The sequence below is a fragment of the Sesamum indicum genome, linkage group LG8 (assembly GCF_026168435.1).
Source record: "Sesamum indicum cultivar Baizhima isolate 11 linkage group LG8, ASM2616843v1, whole genome shotgun sequence".
NCBI classification, from domain to species: domain Eukaryota; kingdom Viridiplantae; phylum Streptophyta; class Magnoliopsida; order Lamiales; family Pedaliaceae; genus Sesamum; species Sesamum indicum.
The window spans coordinates 8,033,683-8,054,800 of NC_142664.1; the positions used below are offsets into that span (position 1 = coordinate 8,033,683).

General features: G+C 35.9%; 1 protein-coding gene across 1 annotated transcript; it reads right to left on the bottom strand.

Annotated features, from left to right (window-relative positions):
- Nucleotides 1-18,068: 18,068 nt before the first annotated feature.
- Nucleotides 18,069-20,758, bottom strand: LOC148787163 (uncharacterized). The gene is made up of 5 exons (XM_088883509.1): nt 20,680-20,758; nt 20,552-20,634; nt 19,329-19,859; nt 19,054-19,128; nt 18,069-18,686 (listed from the first exon to the last, which is right to left on the bottom strand). Exons 1-5 carry the CDS (start codon nt 20,756-20,758, stop codon nt 18,069-18,071), a joined length of 1,386 nt encoding a protein of 461 aa, XP_088739635.1.
- Between the last annotated feature and the right edge of the window lie 360 nt (nt 20,759-21,118).

Genomic DNA, 21,118 nt, shown 5'->3' on the forward strand with positions numbered 1-21,118 from the left:
TTGTATAAAAGGAAAACAAACTTTCTTTAATAAAATAGTGCAAAACAACTAAATTTTGAACACTGTCAGAATTCTATTAAAATTGACACAATCGTTGGTCTAGACCACAGAATTTGTGTGGTAAATTTGATAAGCATAATAATAACTACAAGTTTTTTATAAAGGGAAACAAACTTGTTTTAATAAAACCGTGCAAAACAGCTAAATTTTAAATGTTCTCAAAATTCGACGAAACTTGACCCAAACGTTGGTCTACACCCAAGAATTTGTGTGATCAATTTTCTAAGCGTGATAATAACTACAAGTTTCTATAAAAGGAAAACAAACATTGCTTTAATAAAATCGCGCGAAAAACCGCTAAATTTTGAACGTTATCAAATTTCGACTAAAATTGACCCAAACATTTGTCTAGACACAAGAATTTGTGTTGTAAATTTTGCTAAGCGTAATATTAACTACAACTTTGTATAAAAGGGAAACAAACTTGCTTTAATAAAACAATGCAAAACAGTTAAATTTGGAACGTTATCAAAATTCGATGAAACTTGACCTAAACATTGGTCTAGACCCAAGAATTTGTGTGGTAAATTTGCTAAGCGTAATAATAACTACAAGTCTGTATAAAAGATAAACGAACTTGCATTAATAAAACCGTGCAAAACAGCTAAATTTTGAACGTTCTCAGAATTCGACGAAACTTAACCCAAACGTTGGTCTAGACACAAGAATTTGTGTGGTTAATTTTCTAAGCGTCAGAGTAACTACAAGTCTGTATAAAAGAGAAAAAAACTTACTTTAATAAATCCGTGCAAAACAGCTAAATTTTGAACATTCTCAGAATTCGATGAAAGTTGACCTAAACGTTGGTCTAGACCCAAAAATTTGTGTGGTAAATTTGCTAAGCGTAATAATAACTACATGTCTGTATAAAAGAGAAACGAACTAGCTTCGATAAAACCATGAAAAACATCTAAATTTTGAACGTTCTCATAATTCGACGAAACTTGACCCAAACGTTGGTCCAGGCCCAAGAATTTGTGTGCTAAATTTGCTAAGCGTATAATAACTACAAATTTGAATAAAAGGGAAATAAACATTGCTTGAATAAAACCGTGCAAAACAGCTAAATTTTTAACGTTCTCAGAATTCGACGAAACTTGACCCAAACGTTGGTATTGACCCAAGAATTTCCTTGGTAAATTTTCTAAGCGTAATAATAAGTACAAGTTTGTATAAAAGGAAAATACACTTGCTTTAATAAAAACGTGCAAAACAACTCAATTTTGAACGTTCTCAAAATTCGACGAAAATTGACCCAATCGTTGGTCTAGACAGAAGAATTTGTGTGGTAAATTTGTTAAGCGTAATAATAACTACAAGTTTGTATAAAAGGGAAACAAACTTTATTCAATAAAACAGTGCAAAATAGCTAAATTTTGAACGTTTTCAGAATTCGACGGAACTTGACCCAAACGTTGGTCTAGGCCCAAGAATTTGTGTGCTAAATTTGCTAAGCGTATAGTAACTACAAATTTGAATAAAAAGGAAATAAGCATTGCTTTAATAAAACCGTGCAAAATAGCTAAATTTTGAACATTTTCAGAATTCGACGAAACTTGTCCCAAACATTGGTCCAGACACAAGAATTTGTGTGGTTTATTTTCTAAGCGTAATAGTAACTACAAGTCTGTATAACAGGAAAACAAACTTGCTTTAATAAAAGCGTGCAAAACAGCTAAATTTTGAACGTTATCAGAATTCAATAAAACTTGACACAAATGTTGTATAAAAGGGAAACAAACATTGCTTTAATGAAACCGTACAAAACTGCTAAATTTTGAACGTTCTCATAATTCGACAAAACATGAACCAAACGTGGTCTTGACCCAAGAATTTGTGTGGTAAATTTGTTAAGCGTAATAATAAGTACAAGTTTGTATAAAATAGAAACAAACTTTGCATTAATAAAACAATGCAAAACAGCTAAATTTTGAACGTTGTCAGAATTCGACGAAAATTGACCCAAACATTGCTCTAGACAAAAGAATTTGTGTGGTAAATTTGCTAAGCATAATAATAACTACAAGTTTGTATTAAAGGGAAACAAACTTTGCTTTAATAAAACCGTGCTAAAAACAACAAAATTTGAACGTTCTCAAAATTCGACTAAAATTGACCCAAACGTTGGTCTAGACACAAGAATTTGTGTGATAAGTTTGCTAAGCTTAATAATAACTACAAGTTTGTATAAAATGGAAATAAACATGGTTTAATAAAACAATGCAAAACAGCTAAATTTTGAACGTTGTCAGAATTCTATGAAAATTGACCCGAACGTTGCTGTAGACACAAGAATTTGTGTGGTAAATTTGCTAAGCATAATAATAACTACAAGTTTGTATTAAAGGGAAACAAACTTGCATTAATAAAACAATGCAAAACAGCTAAATTTTGAACGTTGTCAGAATTCGACGAAAATTGACCCAAACGTTGCTCTAGACACAAAAATTTGTGTGGAAAATTTGCTAAGCAGAATAATAGCTACAAGTTTGTATTAAAGGGAAACAAACTTGCATTATTAAAACCATGCAAACCAGTTAAATTTTGAATGTTCTCAGAGTTCGACGAAACTTGACCCAAACGTTGGTCTAGCACAAGAATTTGTGTGGTTAATTTTCTACGCGTAAGAATAGCTACAAATCTGTATAAAAGAGAAAAAAACTTGCTTTAATAAATCCGTGCAAAACAGCTAAATTTTGAACATTCTCAGAATTCGACGAAACTTGACCTAAACGTTGGTCTAGACCCAAGAATTTGTGTGGTAAATTTGCTAAGCGTAATAATAACTAGAAGTCTGTATAAAAGAGAAACGAACTTGCTTCAATAAAACCATGCAAAACATCTAAATTTTGAATGTTCTCATAATTCGACGAAACCTGACCCAGACGTTAGTCTAGGACCAAGAATTTGTGTGCTAAATTTGCTAAGTGTATAATAACTACAAATTTGAATAAAAGGAAAATAAACATTGCTTCAATAAAACCGTGCAAAACAGCTACGTTCTCAAAATTCATTTTTAACGTTCTCAAAATTCGACGAAACTTGACCCAAACGTTGGTATTGACCCAAGATTTCTTTGGTAAATTTGCTAATCGTAATAATAACTACAAGTTTGTATAAAAGGAAAATACACTTGCTTTAATAAAAATGTGCAGAACAACTAAATTTTGAACGTTCTAAAAAATTTGACGAAAATTGACCCAATCGTTGGTCTAGATACACAAGAATTTGTGTGCTAAATTTGCTAAGCATATTGTAACTACAAATTTGAATAAAAGGGAAATAAACATTGCTTTAATAAAACCGTGCAAAACAGCTAAATTTTGAACATTATCAGAATTCGACGAAACTTGTCCCAAACATTGGTATAGACACAAGAATTTGTGTGGTTAATTTTCTAGGCGTAATAGTAACTACAAGTCTGTATAACAGGAAAACAAACTTGCTTTAATAAAACCGTGCAAAATAGCTAAATTTTGAACGTTATCAGAATTCAATGAAACTTGACACAAACGTTGGTCTAGACACAAGAATTTGTGGGGTAAATTTGGTAAGCGTAATAATAACTACAAGTTTGTATAAAAGGGAAACGAACTTGCTTCAATAAAACCTTGCAAAACTGCTAAATTTGGAACGTTCTCAGAATTCGACGAAACTTGACCCAAACGGTGGTCTAGACCAAAGAATTTGTGTAGTAAATTTGCTAAGCGTAATAATAAGTACAAGTTTGTATAAAAGGGAAACAAACTTTGGTTTAATAAAACAATGCAAAACAGCTAAATTTTGAACGTTGTCAGAATTCGACGAAAATTGACCCAAACGTTGCTCTAGACAAAAGAATTTGTGTGGTAAATTTGCTAAGCATAATAATAACTATAAGTGTGTATTAAAGGGAAACAATCTTTGCTTTTATAAAACCGTGCAGAAAACAGCAAAATTTTGAACGTTCTCAAAATTCGACTAATATTGACCCAAACGTTGGTCTGGACACAAGAATTTGTGTCGTAAATTTTGCTAAGCGTAATATTAACTACAACTTTGTATAAAAGGGAAACAAACTTGCTTTAATAAAACAATGCAAAACAGCTAAATTTTGAACGTTGTCAGAATTCGACGAAAATTGACCCAAACGTTGTTCTAGACACAAAAATTTGTGTGGAAAATTTGCTAAGCAGAATAATAGCTACAAGTTTGTATTAAAGGGAAACAAACTTGCATTATTAAAACCATGCAAAGTAGTTAAATTTTGAACGTTCTCAGAGTTCGACGAAACTTGACCCAAACGTTGGTCTAGCACAAGAATTTGTGTGGTTAATTTTCTACGCGTAAGAATAGCTACAAATCTGTATAAAAGAGAAAAAAACTTGCTTTAATAAATCCGTGCAAAACAGCTAAATTTTGAACATTCTCAGAATTCGACGAAACCTGACCTAAACGTTGGTCTAGACCCAAGAATTTGTGTGGTAAATTTGCTAAGCGTAATAATAACTAGAAGTCTGTATAAAAGAGAAACGAACTTGCTTCAATAAAACCATGCAAAACATCTAAATTTTGAATGTTCTCATAATTCGACGAAACCTGACCCAGACGTTAGTCTAGGACCAAGAATTTGTGTGCTAAATTTGCTAAGTGTATAATAACTACAAATTTGAATAAAAGGAAAATAAACATTGCTTCAATAAAACCGTGCAAAACAGCTAAATTTTTAACGTTCTCAAAATTCATTTTTAACGTTCTCAAAATTCGATGAAACTTGACCCAAACTTGGTATTGACCCAAGATTTCTTTGGTAAATTTGCTAATCGTAATAATAACTACAAGTTTGTATAAAAGGAAAATACACTTGCTTTAATAAAAATGTGCAGAACAACTAAATTTTGAACGTTCTAAAAAATTTGACGAAAATTGACCCAATCGTTGGTCTAGATACACAAGAATTTGTGTGCTAAATTTGCTAAGCGTATTGTAACTACAAATTTGAATAAAAGGGAAATAAACATTGCTTTAATAAAACCGTGCAAAACAGCTAAATTTTGAACATTATCAGAATTCGACGAAACTTGTCCCAAACATTGGTCTAGACACAAGAATTTGTGTGGTTAATTTTCTAGGCGTAATAGTAACTACAAGTCTGTATAACAGGAAAACAAACTTGCTTTAATAAAACCGTGCAAAATAGCTAAATTTTGAACGTTATCAGAATTCAATGAAACTTGACACAAACGTTGGTCTAGACACAAGAATTTGTGGGGTAAATTTGGTAAGCGTAATAATAACTACAAGTTTGTATAAAAGGGAAACGAACTTGCTTCAATAAAACCTTGCAAAACTGCTAAATTTGGAACGTTCTCAGAATTCGACGAAACTTGACCCAAACGGTGGTCTAGACCAAAGAATTTGTGTGGTAAATTTTCTAAGTGTATAATAACTACAAGTTTGTATAAAATGGAAACAAACATTGCTTTAATGAAACCGTACAAAACTGCTAAATTTTGAACGTTCTCATAATACGACGAAACTTGAACCAAACGTTGGTCTTGACCCAAGAATTTCAGTGGTAAATTTGTTATGCGTAGTAATAACTACATGTTCGTATAAAAGGGAAACAAAATTGCCTTAATAAAATAATGCAAAACAGCTAAACTTTGAACATTCTCAGAATTCGACGAAACTTGACCCAAATGTTGGTCTACACTCAAGATTTTGTGTGGCAAATCTGCTAAGCGTAATAATAACTACAAGTTTGTATAACAGGGAAACAAACTTTGCTTTAATAAAACCGTGAAAACAACAACAAAATTTTGAACGTTCTCAAATTTCGACTAAAAATGACCCAAACGTTGGCCTAGACACAAGAACTTGTGTGGTAAGTTTGCTAAGCTTAATAATAACTACAAGTCTGTATAAAAGGGAAACAAACTTGCTTTAATAAAACCGTGCAAAACAGCAAAATTTTGAACGTTCTCATAATTCGACGAAACTTGATTCTAACGTTGGTCGAGACCCAAAAATTTGTGTGGTAAATTTGCTAAGGCAATAATAACTACAAGTTTGTATAAAAGGGAAACGAACTTGCTTCAATAAAATCATACAAAATATTTAAATTTTGAACGTTCTCAAAATTCGACGAAACTTGACCCAAACGTTGGTCTAGGCCCAAGAATTTATGTGCTAAATTTGCTAAGCGTAATAACTACAAATTTGAATAAAAAGGAAATAATCATTGCTTTAATAAAACCGTGGAAAATAGCTAAATTTTTAACGTTCTCAGAATTCGACGAAACTTGACCAAAATGTTCGTATTGACCCAAGAATTTGTTTGGTAAATTTGCTAAGCCTAATAATAACTACAAGTTTGTATAAAAGGAAAATACACTTGCTTTAATAAACCCGTGCAAAACAAGTAAATTTTGAAGGTTCTAAAAATTCGATGAAACTTGACCCAAACGATGGTCTAGACACAAGAATTTGTGTTGTAAATTTCCTAAGCGTAATAATAACTACAAGTTTGTATAAAAGGGATACGAACTTGCTTCAATAAAACAATGCAAAACTGCTAAATTTTGAACGTTCTCAGAATACGACAAAACTTGACCCAAACGGTGGTCTAGGCCCAAGAATTTGTGTGGTAAATTTGCTATGCGTATAATAACTACAAGTTTATATAACAGGGAAACAAACTTGCTTTAATAAAATTGTTCAAAACCGCTAAAGTTTGAACGTTTTCAGAATTCGACGAAACTTGACCCAAAGGTTGTTCTACACCCAAGAATTTGTGTGATAAATTTGCTTTAATAAAACGGAAACAAACTTTGCTTTAATAAAACCGTGCAAAAAACAGCTAAATTTTGAACGTTCTCCAAATTCGACGAAACATGACCCAAACGTTGGTCTAGGCACAAGAATTTGTGTGCTAAATTTGCTAAGCGTATACTAACTACAAATTTGAATAAAAGGAAAATAAACATTGTTTTAATAAACCGTGCAAAATAGCTAAATTTTGAACATTGTCAGAATTCGAAGAAACTTGACCCAAACGTTGGTTACCACACAAGACTTTTTGTGATTAATTTTCTAAGCGTAATAGTAACTACAAGTCGGTGTAACAGGAAAACAAACTCGCTTTAATAAAACTGTGTAAAATAGCTAAATTATGAACGTTCTCATAATTTAATGAAACTTGACACAAACGTTGGTGTAGACACAAGAATTTGTGGGGTAAATTTGCTAAGCGTAATAATAACTACAAGTTTGTATAAAAGGGACACGAACTTACTTCAATAAAACCATGCAAAACTACTAAATTTTGAACGTTATCAGAATTCGACGAAGCTTGACCCACACGGTGGTCTGAGCCCAAGAATTTGTGTGGTAAATTTTCTAAGCATATAATAACTACAAGTTTGTATAAAAGGGAAACAAACATTGCTTTAATGAAACCGTACAAAACTGCTAAATTTCGAACGTTTTTATAATTCGATGAAACTTGACCCAAATGTTGGTCTTGACCCAAGAATTTGTGTGGTAAATTTTCTAAGCGTAATAATAACTACAAGTCCGTATAAAAGAGAAACAAACTTGCCTTAATAAAACAGTGCAAAACAGCTAAAGTTTGAACATTCTCAGAATTCGACGAAACTTGACCCAAACGTTGGTCTACACCCAAGAATTTTTGTGGTAAACTTGCTGAGCATAATAATAACTACAAGTTTGTATAAAAGGAAAACAAACTTTGCTTTAATAAAACCGTGCAAAAAACAGCTAAATTTCGGATTTTCTCTAAATTCAACGAAAATTGACCCAAACGTTGGTCTAGACACAAGAATTTGAGTGGCAAATTTGCTAAGCATAATAATAGCTACAAGTTTGTATAAAAGGAAAACAATGTTGCTATAATAAAACAATGCAAAACAACTAAATTTTGAACGTTCTCAAAATTCGACCAAACATGACCCAAACGTTGGTCTAGGCCCAAGAATTTGTGTGGTTTTGCTAAGTATAATAATAACTACAAGTTTGTATAAAAGGGAAACAAACTTTGCTTGAATAAAATCGTGCAAAAAATAGCTAAATTTTGAACGTTCTCAAAATACGAGTAAAATTGACCCAAACGTTGGTCTAGACACAAGAATTTGTGTTGTTAATTTTCTTAGCGTAATAATAACTACATGTTTGTATAAAACGGAAACAATGTTGCTTTAATAAAACAATGCAAAACAGCTAAATTTTGAACGTTCTCAAAATTCGACCAAACTTGACCCAAACGTTGGTCTAGGCCCAAGAATTTGTGTGGTATATTTGCTAAGCGTATAATAACTACAAGTTTGTATAAAAGGGAAACAAAATTGCTTTAATAAAACCGTGCAAAACAGCTAAATTTTGAACATTCTCAGAATTCGACGAAACTTGTCCCAAACATTGGTCTAGACACAAGAATTTGTGTAGTTAATTTTCTAAGCGTAATAGTAACTACAAGTCCGTATAACAGGAAAACAAACTTGCTTTAATAAAACCGTGCAAAATAGGTAAATTTTGAATGTTATCAGAATTCAATGAAATTTGACACAAACGTTGGTCTAGACACAAGAATTTGTGGGGTAAATTTGGTAAGCGTAATAATAACTACAAGTTTGTATAAAAGGGAAACGAACTTGCTTCAATAAAACCTTGCAAAACTGCTAAATTTGGAACGTTCTCAGAATTCAACGAAACTTGACCCAAATGGTGGTCTAGACCAAAGAATTTGTGTGGTAAATTTTCTAAGTGTATAATAACTACAAGTTTGTATAAAATGGAAACAAACATTGCTTTAATGAAACCGTACAAAACTGCTAAATTTTGAACGTTCTCATAATACGACGAAACTTGAACCAAACGTTGGTCTTAACCCAAGAATTTCAGTGGTAAATTTGCTATGCGTAATAATAACTACAAGTTCGTATAAAAGGGAAACAAAATTGCCTTAATAAAATAATGCAAAACAGCTAAACTTTGAACATTCTCAGAATTCGAGGAAACTTGACCCAAATGTTGGTCTACACTCTAGAATTTGTGTGGCAAATATGCTAAGCGTAATAATAACTACAAGTTTGTATAAAAGGGAAATAAACTTTGCTTTAATAAAACCGTTAAAACAACAACAAAATTTTGAACGTTCTTAAATTTCGACTAAAAATGACCCAAACGTTGGTCTAGACACAAGAACTTGTGTGGTAAGTTTGCTAAGCTTAATAATAACTACAAGTCTGTATAAAAGGGAAACAAACTTGCTTTAATAAAACCGTGCAAAACAGCAAAATTTTGAACGTTCTCATAATTCGACAAAACTTGAATCTAACGTTGGTCTAGACCCAAAAATTTGTGTGGTAAATTTGCTAAGGCAATAATAACTAAAAGTTTGTATAAAAGGGAAACGAACTTGGTTCAATAAAATCATACAAAATATTTAAATTTTGAACGTTCTCAGAATTCGACGAAACTTGATCCAAACGTTGGTCTAGGCCCAAGAATTTATGTGCTAAATTTGCTAAGCGTATAATAACTACAAATTTGAATAAAAAGAAAATAATCATTGCTTTAATAAAACCGGGCAAAATAGCTAAATTTTTAACGTTCTCAGAATTCGACGAAACTTGACCAAAACGTTCGTATTGACCCAAGAATTTGTTTGGTAAATTTGCTAAGCGTAATAATAACTACAAGTTTGTATAAAAGGAAAATACACTTGCTTTAATAAACCCGTGCAAAACAAGTAAATTTTGAAGGTTCTAAAAATTCGACAAAACTTGACCCAAACGATGGTCTAGACACAAGAATTTGTGTTGTAAATTTCCTAAGCGTAATAATAACTACAAGTTTGTATAGAAGGGAAACGAACTTGCTTCAATAAAACAATGCAAAACTGCTAAATTTTGAACGTTCTCAGAATACGACAAAACTTGACCCAAACGGTGGTCTAGGCCCAAGAATTTGTGTGGTAAATTTGCTATGCGTATAATAACTACAAGTTTATATAACAGGGAAACAAACTTGCTTTAATAAAATTGTTCAAAACCGCTAAAGTTTGAACGTTTTCAGAATTCGACGAAACTTGACCCAAACGTTGTTCTACACCCAAGAATTTGTGTGATAAATTTGCTTTAATAAAACGGAAACAAACTTTGCTTTAATAAAACCATGCAAAAAACAGCTAAATTTTGAACGTTCTCCAAATTCGACGAAACATGACCCAAACGTTGTTCTAGGCACAAGAATTTGTGTGCTAAATTTGCTAAGCGTATACTAACTACAAATTTGAATAAAAGGGAAATAAACATTGTTTTAATAAAACCGTGCAAAATAGCTAAATTTTGAACATTGTCAGAATTCGACGAAACTTGACCCAAACGTTTGTTACCACACAAGACTTTTTGTGATTAATTTTCTAAGCGTAATAGTAACTACAAGTCGGTGTAACAGGAAAACGAACTCGCTTTAATAAAACTGTGTAAATAGCTAAATTATGAACGTTCCCATAATTCATTGAAACTTGACACAAACGTTGGTGTAGACACAAGAATTTGTGGGGTAAATTTGCTAAGCGTAATAATAACTACAAGTTTGTATAAAAGGGACACGAACTTACTTCAATAAAACCATGCAAAACTGCTAAATTTTGAACGTTATCAGAATTCGACGAAGCTTGACCCACACGGTGGTCTGAGCCCAAGAATTTGTGTGGCAAATTTTCTAAGCATATAATAACTAAAAGTTTGTATAAAAGGGAAACAAACATTGCTTTAATGAAACCGTACAAAACTGCTAAATTTCGAACGTTTTTATAATTCGACGAAACTTGACCCAAATGTTGGTCTTGACCCAAGAATTTGTGTGGTAAATTTTCTAAGCGTAATAATAACTACAACTCCGTATAAAAGAGAAACAAACTTTCCTTAACAAAACAGTGCAAAACAGCTAAAGTTTGAACATTCTCAGAATTCGACGAAACTTGACCCAAACGTTGGTCTACACCCAAGAATTTTTGTGGTAAACTTGCTAAGCATAATAATAACTACAAGTTTGTATAAAAGGAAACAAACTTTGCTTTAATAAAACCGTGCAAAAAACAGCTAAATTTGGGATTTTCTCTAAATTCATCGAAAATTGACCCAAACGTTGGTCTAGACACAAGAATTTGAGTGGCAAATTTGTTAAGCATAATAATAGCTACAAGTTTGTATAAAAGGAAAACAATGTTGCTATAATAAAACAATGCAAAACAGCTAAATTTTGAACGTTCTCAAAATTCGACCAAACATGACCCAAACGTTGGTCTAGGCCCAAGAATTTGTGTGGTAAATTTGCTAAGTATAATAATAACTACAAGTTTGTATAAAAGGGAAACAAACTTTGCTTGAATAAAATCGTGCAAAAAATAGCTAAATTTTGAACGTTCTAAAAATACGAGTAAAATTGACCCAAACGTTGGTCTAGACACAAGAATTTGTGTTGTTAATTTTCTTAGCGTGATAATAACTACAAGTTTGTATAAAAGGGAAACAATGTTGCTTTAATAAAACAATGCAAAACAGCTAAATTTTGAACGTTCTCAAAATTCGACCAAACTTGACCCAAACGTTGGTTTAGGCCCAAGAATTTGTGTGGTAAATTTGCTAAGCGTATAATAACTACAAGTTTGTATAAAAGGGAAACAAAATTGCTTTAATAAAACCGTGCAAAACAGCTAAATTTTGAACATTCTCAGAATTCGACGAAAGTTGACCCAAACGTTGGTCTTGACCCAAGAATATGTGTGGTAAATTTGCTAAGCGTAATAATAACTACAAGTTTGTATAAAAGGGAAACAAACTTTGCTTTAATAAAATCGTGCAAAAAACAGCTAAATTTTGGATGTTCTCAAAATTCGACGAAAATTGACCCAAACGTTGGTCTAGACACAAGAATTTGTGTGGCAAATTTGCTAAGCACAATAATAACTACAAGTTTGTTATAAAGGGAAACAAACTTGCTTTAATAAAACTGTGCAAAACAGCTAAATTTTGAATGTTTTCAGAATTCGACGATACTTGACACAGACGTTGGTCTAGGCACAAGAATTTGGGTGGTAAATTTGCTAAGTGTATAATAACTACAAGTTTGTAAAACAAACATTGCTTTAATAAAACCGTGCAAAACAGCTAAATTTTGAACATTCTCAGAATTCGAAGAAATTTGACCCGAACGTTGGACTTGACCCAAGAATTTGTATGGCAAATTTGCTAAGCGTAGTAATAAATACAAGTCTGTATAAAAAGGAAACAAACTTGCTTTAATAAAACAGTACAAAACAGCTAAAGTTTGAACGTTCTCAAAATTCGACGAAAATTGACCCAAACGTTTGTCTACACCCAAGAATTCGTGTGATAAATTTGCTAAGCGTAATAGTAACTACAAGTTTGTATAAAAGAGAAACTAACTTTCTTTAATAAAACAGTGCAAAACAGCTAAATTTTAACGCTGTCAGAATTTGATTAAACTTGACACAAACATTGGTCTAAACCACAGAATTTGTGTGGTAAACTTGCTAAGAATAATAATAATAACAAGTTTGTTATTAAGGGTAACAAATTTGTTTTAATGAAACCATGCAAAACAGCTAAATTTTGAACGTTATCAGAATTCGACGAAACTAAACCCAAACGTTGGTCTACACCCAAGAATTTGTGTGATCTATTTTCTAAGCGTAATAATAAGTACAAGTTTGTATAAAAGAAAAACAAACTTTGCTTTAATAAAATCGTGCAAAAAACAGCTAAATTTTGAACGTTATCAAAATTCGACTAAAATTGTCCCAAACGTTGGTCTTGACACAAGAATTTGTATGGTAAATTTGCTAACTGTAATAATAACTACAAGTCCGTATAAAAGGAAAACAAACTTTCCTTAATAAAACAGTGCAAAACAGCTAAAGTTTGAACGTTCTCAGAATTCGACGAAACTTGAACCAAATGTTGGTCAAAACCCAAGAATTATTGTGGTAAATTTGCTAAGCGTAATAATAACTACAAGTTTGTATACAAGGGAAACAAACTTTGCTCTAATAAAATTGTGCAAAAAACAGCTAAATTTTTTGGATTTTCTCAAAATTCGACGAAAATTGACCCAAACGTTGATCTAGACACAAGAATTTGTGTGGCAAATTTGCTAAACATAATAATAACTACAAGTTTGTTATAAAGGGAAACAAACTTGTTTTATTAAAACCGTGCAAAATAGCTAAATTTTGAAAGTTCTCAGAATTCGACGAAACTTAACCCAAACATTGGTCTAGACACAAGAATTTGTGTGGTTAATTTTCTAAGCATAAGAATAACTACAAGTCTGTATAAAAGAGAAACAACTTGCTTTAATAAAACCATGCAATACAGCTAAATTTTGAACGTTCTCAGAATTCAACGAAACTTGACCCAATCGTTGGTCTAGACACAAGAATTTGTGTGGTTAATTTTCTAAGCGTAATAATAACTACAAGTCTGTATAAAAGAGAAACAGTCTTGCTTTAATAAAACAGTGCAAAACCGCTAAGGTTTGAAGGTTCTCAAAATTCGACGAAACTTCACCCAAACGTTGGTCTACACCCAAGAATTTGTGTGATAAATTTGATAAGCATAATAATAACTACAAATTTGTATAAAAGGGAAACAAACTTTGCTTTAATAAAATCGTGCAAAAAACAGCAAAATTTTTAACGTTCTCAAAATTCGACTAAAATTGACCTAAACGTTGGTCTAGACAAAAGAATTTATTTGGTTAATTTTCTAAGCGTAATAATAACTACAAGTTTGCATAAAAGGGAAACACTGTTGCTTTAATAAAACAATGCAAAACAGCTAAATTTTGAACATTCTCAGAATTCGACGATACTTGGCACAAATGTTGGACTATGCACAAGAATTTGGGTGGTAAATTTGCTAAGCGTATAATAACTACAAGTTTATATAAAAGGGAAACAAACATTGCTTTAATAAAAACGTGCAAAATAGCTAAATTTTACGTTCTCACAATTCGACGAAATTTGACCGGAACGTTGGTCATGACCCAAGAATTTGTGTGGCAAATTTGCTAAGCGTAATAATAACTACAAGTTTGTATAAAAAGGAAACAAACTTGCTTTAATAAAACAGTACAAAACAGCTAAAGTTTGAATGTTCTCAAAATTCGACGAAAATTGACCCAAACCTTTGTCTACACCTAAGAATTATGTGATAAATTTGCTAAGCGTAATAATAACTACAAGTTTGTATAAAAGGGAAACAAACTTTTTTTAATAAAATAGTGCAAAACAGCTAAATTTTGAACGCTGTGAGAATTCGATTAAACTTGAAACAAACATATGTCTAGACGACAGAATTTATGTGGTAAATTTGCTAAGCATAATAATAGCTACAACTTTGTTATAAAGGGAAACAAACTTGTCTTAATAAAACCGTGCAAAACAGCTAAAATTTTGAACGTTCTCAGAATTCGATGAAACTAGACCCAAACGTTGGTCTTCACCCAAGAATTTGTGTGATCTATTTGCTAAGCGTAATAATAACTACAAGTTTGTATAAAAGGGAAACAAACTTTGCTTTAACAAAATCGTGCAAAAAACAGCTAAATTTTGAAAGTTATCAAAATTCAACTAAAATTGTCCCAAATGTTGGTCTAGACACAAGAATTTGCTAAGCGTAGTATTAACTATGAACTGTCCAAGGAATTTCCTCCGGGCCTAGGTCGTGTCTCGCGACCTCGATCCTCGATCCGAACTTATTCCGGGACAATGATTCTTGAGAACACAGAAAAAAGTTTGAACCAGCCGGGAGTTTTCCCGGCGATGGCTCTCCGAGGCTCAAGTCAGTATTATTTTATAAGGATATACAGAATAGAAGTAGTTCTAGAGTGGATTCAACGTTACCCGGTCGGGAGCTTTCTATGTGGTATTTATAGCCTCATCTTAGATAAAATTGGTAAGTGCGGATATGTGGTAGTTATGCCCATGTCATGCAACCCAAATTGTAGCAAATTGGATATCCCATGATTGTAGCTATCATAAATTCCTCCTTGGGAGCAGTTAATGGGATTCCGCCTCTCCCTTGGAGATAATACCGATTTATAATCGATCCTTATCTGTGATGAATCCCCAAATTGATATTAAGGATAATTTACCCCGATCATTAGCCCCCGCAGTTCTGGACGCAATAGCAAAATAGCGTGCAGAAATCGAATACTTTCCAGGGCATTAATGACCTCGGTAAGGGTGACCCACGTGTCATTGGGGCAGAGCCTCTTCAGGTGCCTAGCGCCACACGTTGTTCAAAGTGCGGCTAATTTTGAAATTGAAATCCGCTTTTCCCCATATATATCGAGACGTGATTCAAAAAAAGTTTTACCGGCATCTTCTTCTTCAAGTTATCGCTTCTGCCTAACCTCGGTTGCTCAGACATCGACCATCTGTATTTCCAGGTACAATGTCTTTTTCTAGCACTGGTTCTGGTTCTCATTCTTCTCCCGCTACCATTTCCCGTAGGATTGAGTCTCGTACACCCGATGAAGGTCCATCAAGGGCTAGGTTAGGGCATAGGTCGCATCGCATCCTTCATGCTGAATCGGGCTCTGACAGTGCCCCTATTCTTGAATCTAGGCCATGGGAGAACATAGTTAGCATAGATAGACAACAGGTTCATTTGATAAAGGAGAAGTATCACATTCCGCCTAGTTATGAGGTCTTAATCCCCAATTCTGCCGATCGCATGCATCGCCCTCCTCGGGGTTTCTGTTCTTTATCTTTAAACCATTTTGACTATGTTTCCCAAATTCTCAGGCGTCTAGAGTTATGCCTTATGCAGCTTTCGCCAAATTCGATCCGCCATATAATTATTTTTATCGTCATAATGAGGGTTCACCGATACGAGCCTGGTTTTGACAATTTTTGGTCCTTATACTCATTCACAACTTCAGCGAGATCAGCAGAGAGCGGATTTTTCTATTTATCCGCTTGCAAAGAATGTAGGTTTTTGTCCCCCTTAACCTCCAATGTGGGTCCTTGGAAAAAGAGATATATTTTCGTTTGTCCTCCTCCCGGTCGAGGGTGGCCCTTTTGTTGCGAATGGGTGTTAGAGAAACCCAGACCCGTAGTCGAAGGGGGTGGTTTAGAAGGTGATCAGATTAGGAGCCTCTCCTCCTATCGATATGACCCGAAGAAAATCCTGGTAGAGGAAGTCCTCAGAATCGCACATCTTTCTCCTGCACCTATTCCGGTTGAGGGCTCCTTAGGTGAAATTTCTCTTTTGCTTCATCCTTTTGAGGTCGGATGTTTTATTAACCATGTGCCTTTTTTGAACTGTAGACGACATGGTTGGCCAGGCTCGCCTCACTCAACGAATTCGAGCTGCCCGAGCCCGATCAAATGTAGAGATAGCTGTTCCTGCTGTGCCTTCGTCCGCGACCTCTCCCCATCCTATCGAGGGTTCCATGATTCCGGAAGGTTCGAGACCCAGGAGTCCTCCGATCGAGATAGGAAGTGAAGACACTCGGTCGCGTACTCGTCCCCGAGATGTCCAACCTGGATCAAGATCACCCAACCGTTCCCGTACAGATGAGTCCAGCCCAGGAGGTCTGTTAACTCGCCGCCGGAGAAGGGGCAAGAGTCCAATGGGGCCCAACACAAGAATTCGATCTGAGTCCTTAGCTGTGGGGCCGTCGGTGTCTGCTGCTCCGGGGGATCGCCGGGGTATGGAGATGTTAAGTGATGTCTCAGAATGCTGGCGTAAGGCTCGCGAGGACCTTAGAGCTCCCAATCATCTTGCGGCCGCGCGGGTTGAAGAGAAGTTTGTCGCTGATTGGAATGTGTCCCCCAACAGTTCAATATTGGGGTCCCAGTCTAGCCAGGAGTCATGGGAATTGTATAATGCGACCTGCCTGCCTTGCGATCAAGCAGTTATAATCCAGAGTCCCTTCACCCGTTTGGAAGAGCATGCTGCTCATTCACTCATACAGGTATTGTTTTGTGTTGCGTATTTTTCTATTCATATCTTTCTGACTCGCCTTTATCTTTTAGGCCGCCAATTTTGTCTGTAGTCTCTCTTTGAAATGTGCTGGGTTCCGAAGAAACCAGCTTGCGACTGAGCGCATAAACAATGATATGCGAATCAAAATTGGAGAGGTTACAGCTCGAGCAGAGAGTTTGGAGACTCAGCGTGTGGTTCTGGAGACTCGAGTTAAGGAGTTGGAGGAGAAGATGGTCTCTGAAATTTCGAAGGCTACTGAGTTAGGCAGGGAGGCAGGTTTCACAGCTGGTCATTCGGCAGGAAAAGTAGAGGGTCGCGCAGAGTTCTTAAGCTCGAACGATTTCGCGAATCGCATTCGCGAAGCTCGCATTCAAGGTGCTCGTGACTTTCTTAAAGCCCCTGCCTTTGATACTGCTTTAGAGATCAGAGTTGCAGATTATCTTGTGCAAGGTTTTGAGCGGTGCAAGGCTCAAGTATCTACTCTGCAAGGATATGCTCCTGATTTCGATTTGTCCAAGCTCGACCCGGGTGTAGATGGCAATATGCAACCATTCCCTGAAGAAGATAGCCCTCCAGAGGGGGAGGACGAATTTGCTGTTCTGTTAGATGAAATTGAAAACATGTAATCTTTTGCATTTATACTTTCATTTGAACACTCGAGCCTTCATTTGAAATGACAGGACTTATGGCCATTTTCAGGTCTCGCATTTATAATCTGACTTTTGAGTATTGCGAGCCTTCTTTTGAATGATGGCCTTTTTCAGGCTCATTACTTAGATGTCTGACTTGTTTTTGCAAATAGGCAATCGTTTATGTAAACATGATCGTTCGTCTACGATCGGCGATTTTATTCACCCTTTTTCAAATAGTCGATACAATCATCCTATCCGATTACATTTATTTAGCCTTTTTCAGGCATTTATAATTTATTTTGTCACACCCTTCCTTAGCCTTTTTCAGGCTTCCATGATTCGGCCTTTTTCAGGCATAAAATTTCCTCAAGTTTCGAATATTCCAAGGTCGTGGGAGATTTCGACCTTTAGCGTCTTGTAATATATACGACCCTTTTCTTCGAATTTCGACCACCTTGTAGGGGCCTTCCCATTCAGGATCCAATTTTCCTACGTGTTTTGAGACTTCGACTTTTTTAAGAACCAAGTCGCCTACTTGGAGTTCCCTCGGTCGCAACGTTTTGTAGTACTGCCTCATCATCAAAGTCTTATGATGGAGTATCTTGGCGTATGCAGCCACTCTTTTTTCTTCTATCATGGTTAAGTCGAAAGCCCTTGCCTGGTCGTTCTCCTCCGGGTCGTACTGTGCGATCATTTGAGTTTCCTCGTCGATTTCTGCAGGAATAATAGCTTCAGAACCGTAAACCAAACAAAAGGGACTCTCACCTGTAGATGACCTCGGGGTCGTTCTGTATGCCCATAAGACACCTGGAAGTTCGTCGTCCCACGACCCCTTTGACTTGATCCTGGTTTTTAAATACTGCATGACAGTCCTGTTGGTCACCTCCGTCTGCCCATTCGATTGGGGATGACCGACTGATGTGAAGTTCTGGCGAATCTTTAGCTCTTTTAACCAACTCGTGATTTCCTTATCTTGAAACAGAGTGCCATTATCCGAAAATCAGTACTCTAGGGATTTCGAACCGACAGATAATATTTTTCCAAATGAAATTAATCATCTCTTTCTCTGATATCCTAGCCACTGCTTCGGCTTCGACCCATTTGGAAAAATACTCGACTGCAAGTATGATGAATTTTTTCTGGGCCTTGGCAGGAGGTAGAGGTCCTAATATATCGATCCCCCACTAATTGAATGGACATGTGATCTGCACTGGTTCTAAAGGCGTAGCGGGAACATGTATACGAGAGGAAAACTTTTGGCAGGTCTCACATCTCTGCACCAATGTCTTCGCATCCTTCATCAAGGTAGGCCAGAAGTATCATTGCCTAGCGACCTTCTGTGCCACCGACCTCGCCCCTGAATGATTTCCGCAGCTACCTTCATGAATTTCCTTCAAGACGTACTCTGCCTGCTCATGGTTTAAACATTTGAGAAGAGGTCCTTCGGGTGTTCTCTTGTACAACTCCGACTCGATCATAGTGAACCTGGTCGCTTTTTTAGCTTTATATTTCTTGCGCGCGCGGGATCCTCCGGCAAGATTCCTTTTCTGAGAAAGAGTATTAATTCATCCTTCCACGTGCAGGGTTGTTCTATGGCTTTTATCTCTACCGTCTCGATGATCACTGGTTGCTCCTTTACCATTACTATGATGCTGCGATTTTTTACCCCGGATAATAATGCTCCAAATTTGGATAATGAATCAGCTTTGTCATTTTCTTCTCTTGGTATCTGCTGGACAGTGCATTTATCGAATCGCTCCATCCATGATTTCGCTTTCCTAAGATACATTGACATGGCTCGTTCTTTTGCCTCATAACGCCCTTCGATCTGCATCGCCACCAGCTGAGAATCTGTATATACTTCTAAGGCTCTTGCTCCTGCCTCATGGGCTAATTCTAATCCTAGGATCAACGCTTCATACTCCGCCTCATTATTAGTTGCCGGGAACGACAATCTTGCTGCGACCTCTATATCTATTCGTTTGGGCCCTTGTATTAGTATTCCTGCGCCCCCATTACTAGCATTCGACGACCCGTCCACGTGCAGCATCCATAATTCGTTCTCTTGAGTATACTCGCTTGAGGATTTGGCCTTTCTCAGAGGTCCTAGCCTGATAGTCAATGTCGTGTTCCCCCAGCCCTATTGCCCATTTCACCAGTCTGCCTGAAGCCTCGGGGCGGGATAGAATGCTCTTGAGTGGTTGGTTCGTCAATACTGTAATTTTGTGCGACTGAAAATATGGTCGCAACCGTCTTGCTGTAACTACCAGAGCAAGAACAAATTTCTCGATCATATTGTATCTTAGTTCCGCCCCTTGCAGCATTTTGCTGACGTAATAAACTAGATTTTGGATCCTGTTCTCCTCCCTTACCAGGGCCGAACTCACCACGTGTTCGGATATAGCCAGATATAAGAACAAGGTATCCTCAGGTCAAGGATTTACCAACAATGGTGGTCTTCTCAAATAATCCTTGAGTTGGTTGAATGCTTGTTCACATTCGTCAGTCCATTGAAAGTTTTTCGGTTTTCTCAATACTTTAAAGAAAGGTAAATTCCTATCCGCAGATTTAGAAATAAATCTACTGAGGGATGCGATCTTACCAGTTAACTTTTGGACGTCCTTCATCGAGCATGGCGACTTCAATTCGAGGATTGCTGCGATCTTTTCTGGATTTGCTTCAATTCCTCGACTACTCACCATGTAGCCCAAGAATTACCCACCACCGACCGAAGGTACATTTAGTCGGGTTGAGTTTCATTCCGTACGCCCTCATTATAGCAAAGGTAGATTTGAGGTCGTGCAGGTGCCTTTCGGATCACTGGCTTTTGACCAGCATGTCGTCAACGTAGACCTCCATTGTAGACCCTATTTGATTTTCGAACATCCTATTCACGAGCCTCTGGTAAGTAGCACCTGCATTCTTTAGACCAAACGGCATCACGTTATAACAAAATATACCTTGTTCAGTCACAAATGATGTTTTGATGCAATCCTCTTTTGCCATATAGATTTGGTGGTAGCCCTGATATGCGTCCATCATCGAAAACAATTCATATCCTGCTGTTGCATCAACCAATTGGTCTATCCTTGGTAATGGGTACGGATCTTTCGGGCACGCTTTGTTCAAGTCCGTGAATCGGCGAAGATTCTCCATTTCCCGGACGCTTTTGGTACTACTACTACGTTCGACAGCCATTCTGTAAAATGAACTTCAGATATGTACCCCGCCTTTAGTAGTTTACCTACCTCTTCTTGGATGATACGGTTTTTTTCGATCCTAAATGTTCTCTTTTTCTGCTGAACTGGTCGTGCACTTGGGTCCACGTTCAACCGATGTACGATGATCTCCGGATTGATCCCTTTGAAATCCGAGGGACTCCATGCGAACATGTCAAGG

Excerpts from the sequence above, each read along its gene's own strand:
- LOC148787163 (XM_088883509.1), bottom strand. The coding sequence starts at position 20,758 with ATGGACGCATATCAGGGCTACCACCAAATCTATATGGCAAAAGAGGAT. Across the intron at positions 20,635-20,679 it reads ATCATTTGTGACTGAACAAG|GTGCTACTTACCAGAGGCTC; the intron begins GTATATTTTGTT and ends TAAAGAATGCAG. Across the intron at positions 19,129-19,328 it reads AACCAGTGATCATCGAGACG|GCAGAGTACGTCTTGAAGGA; the intron begins GTAGAGATAAAA and ends AACCATGAGCAG.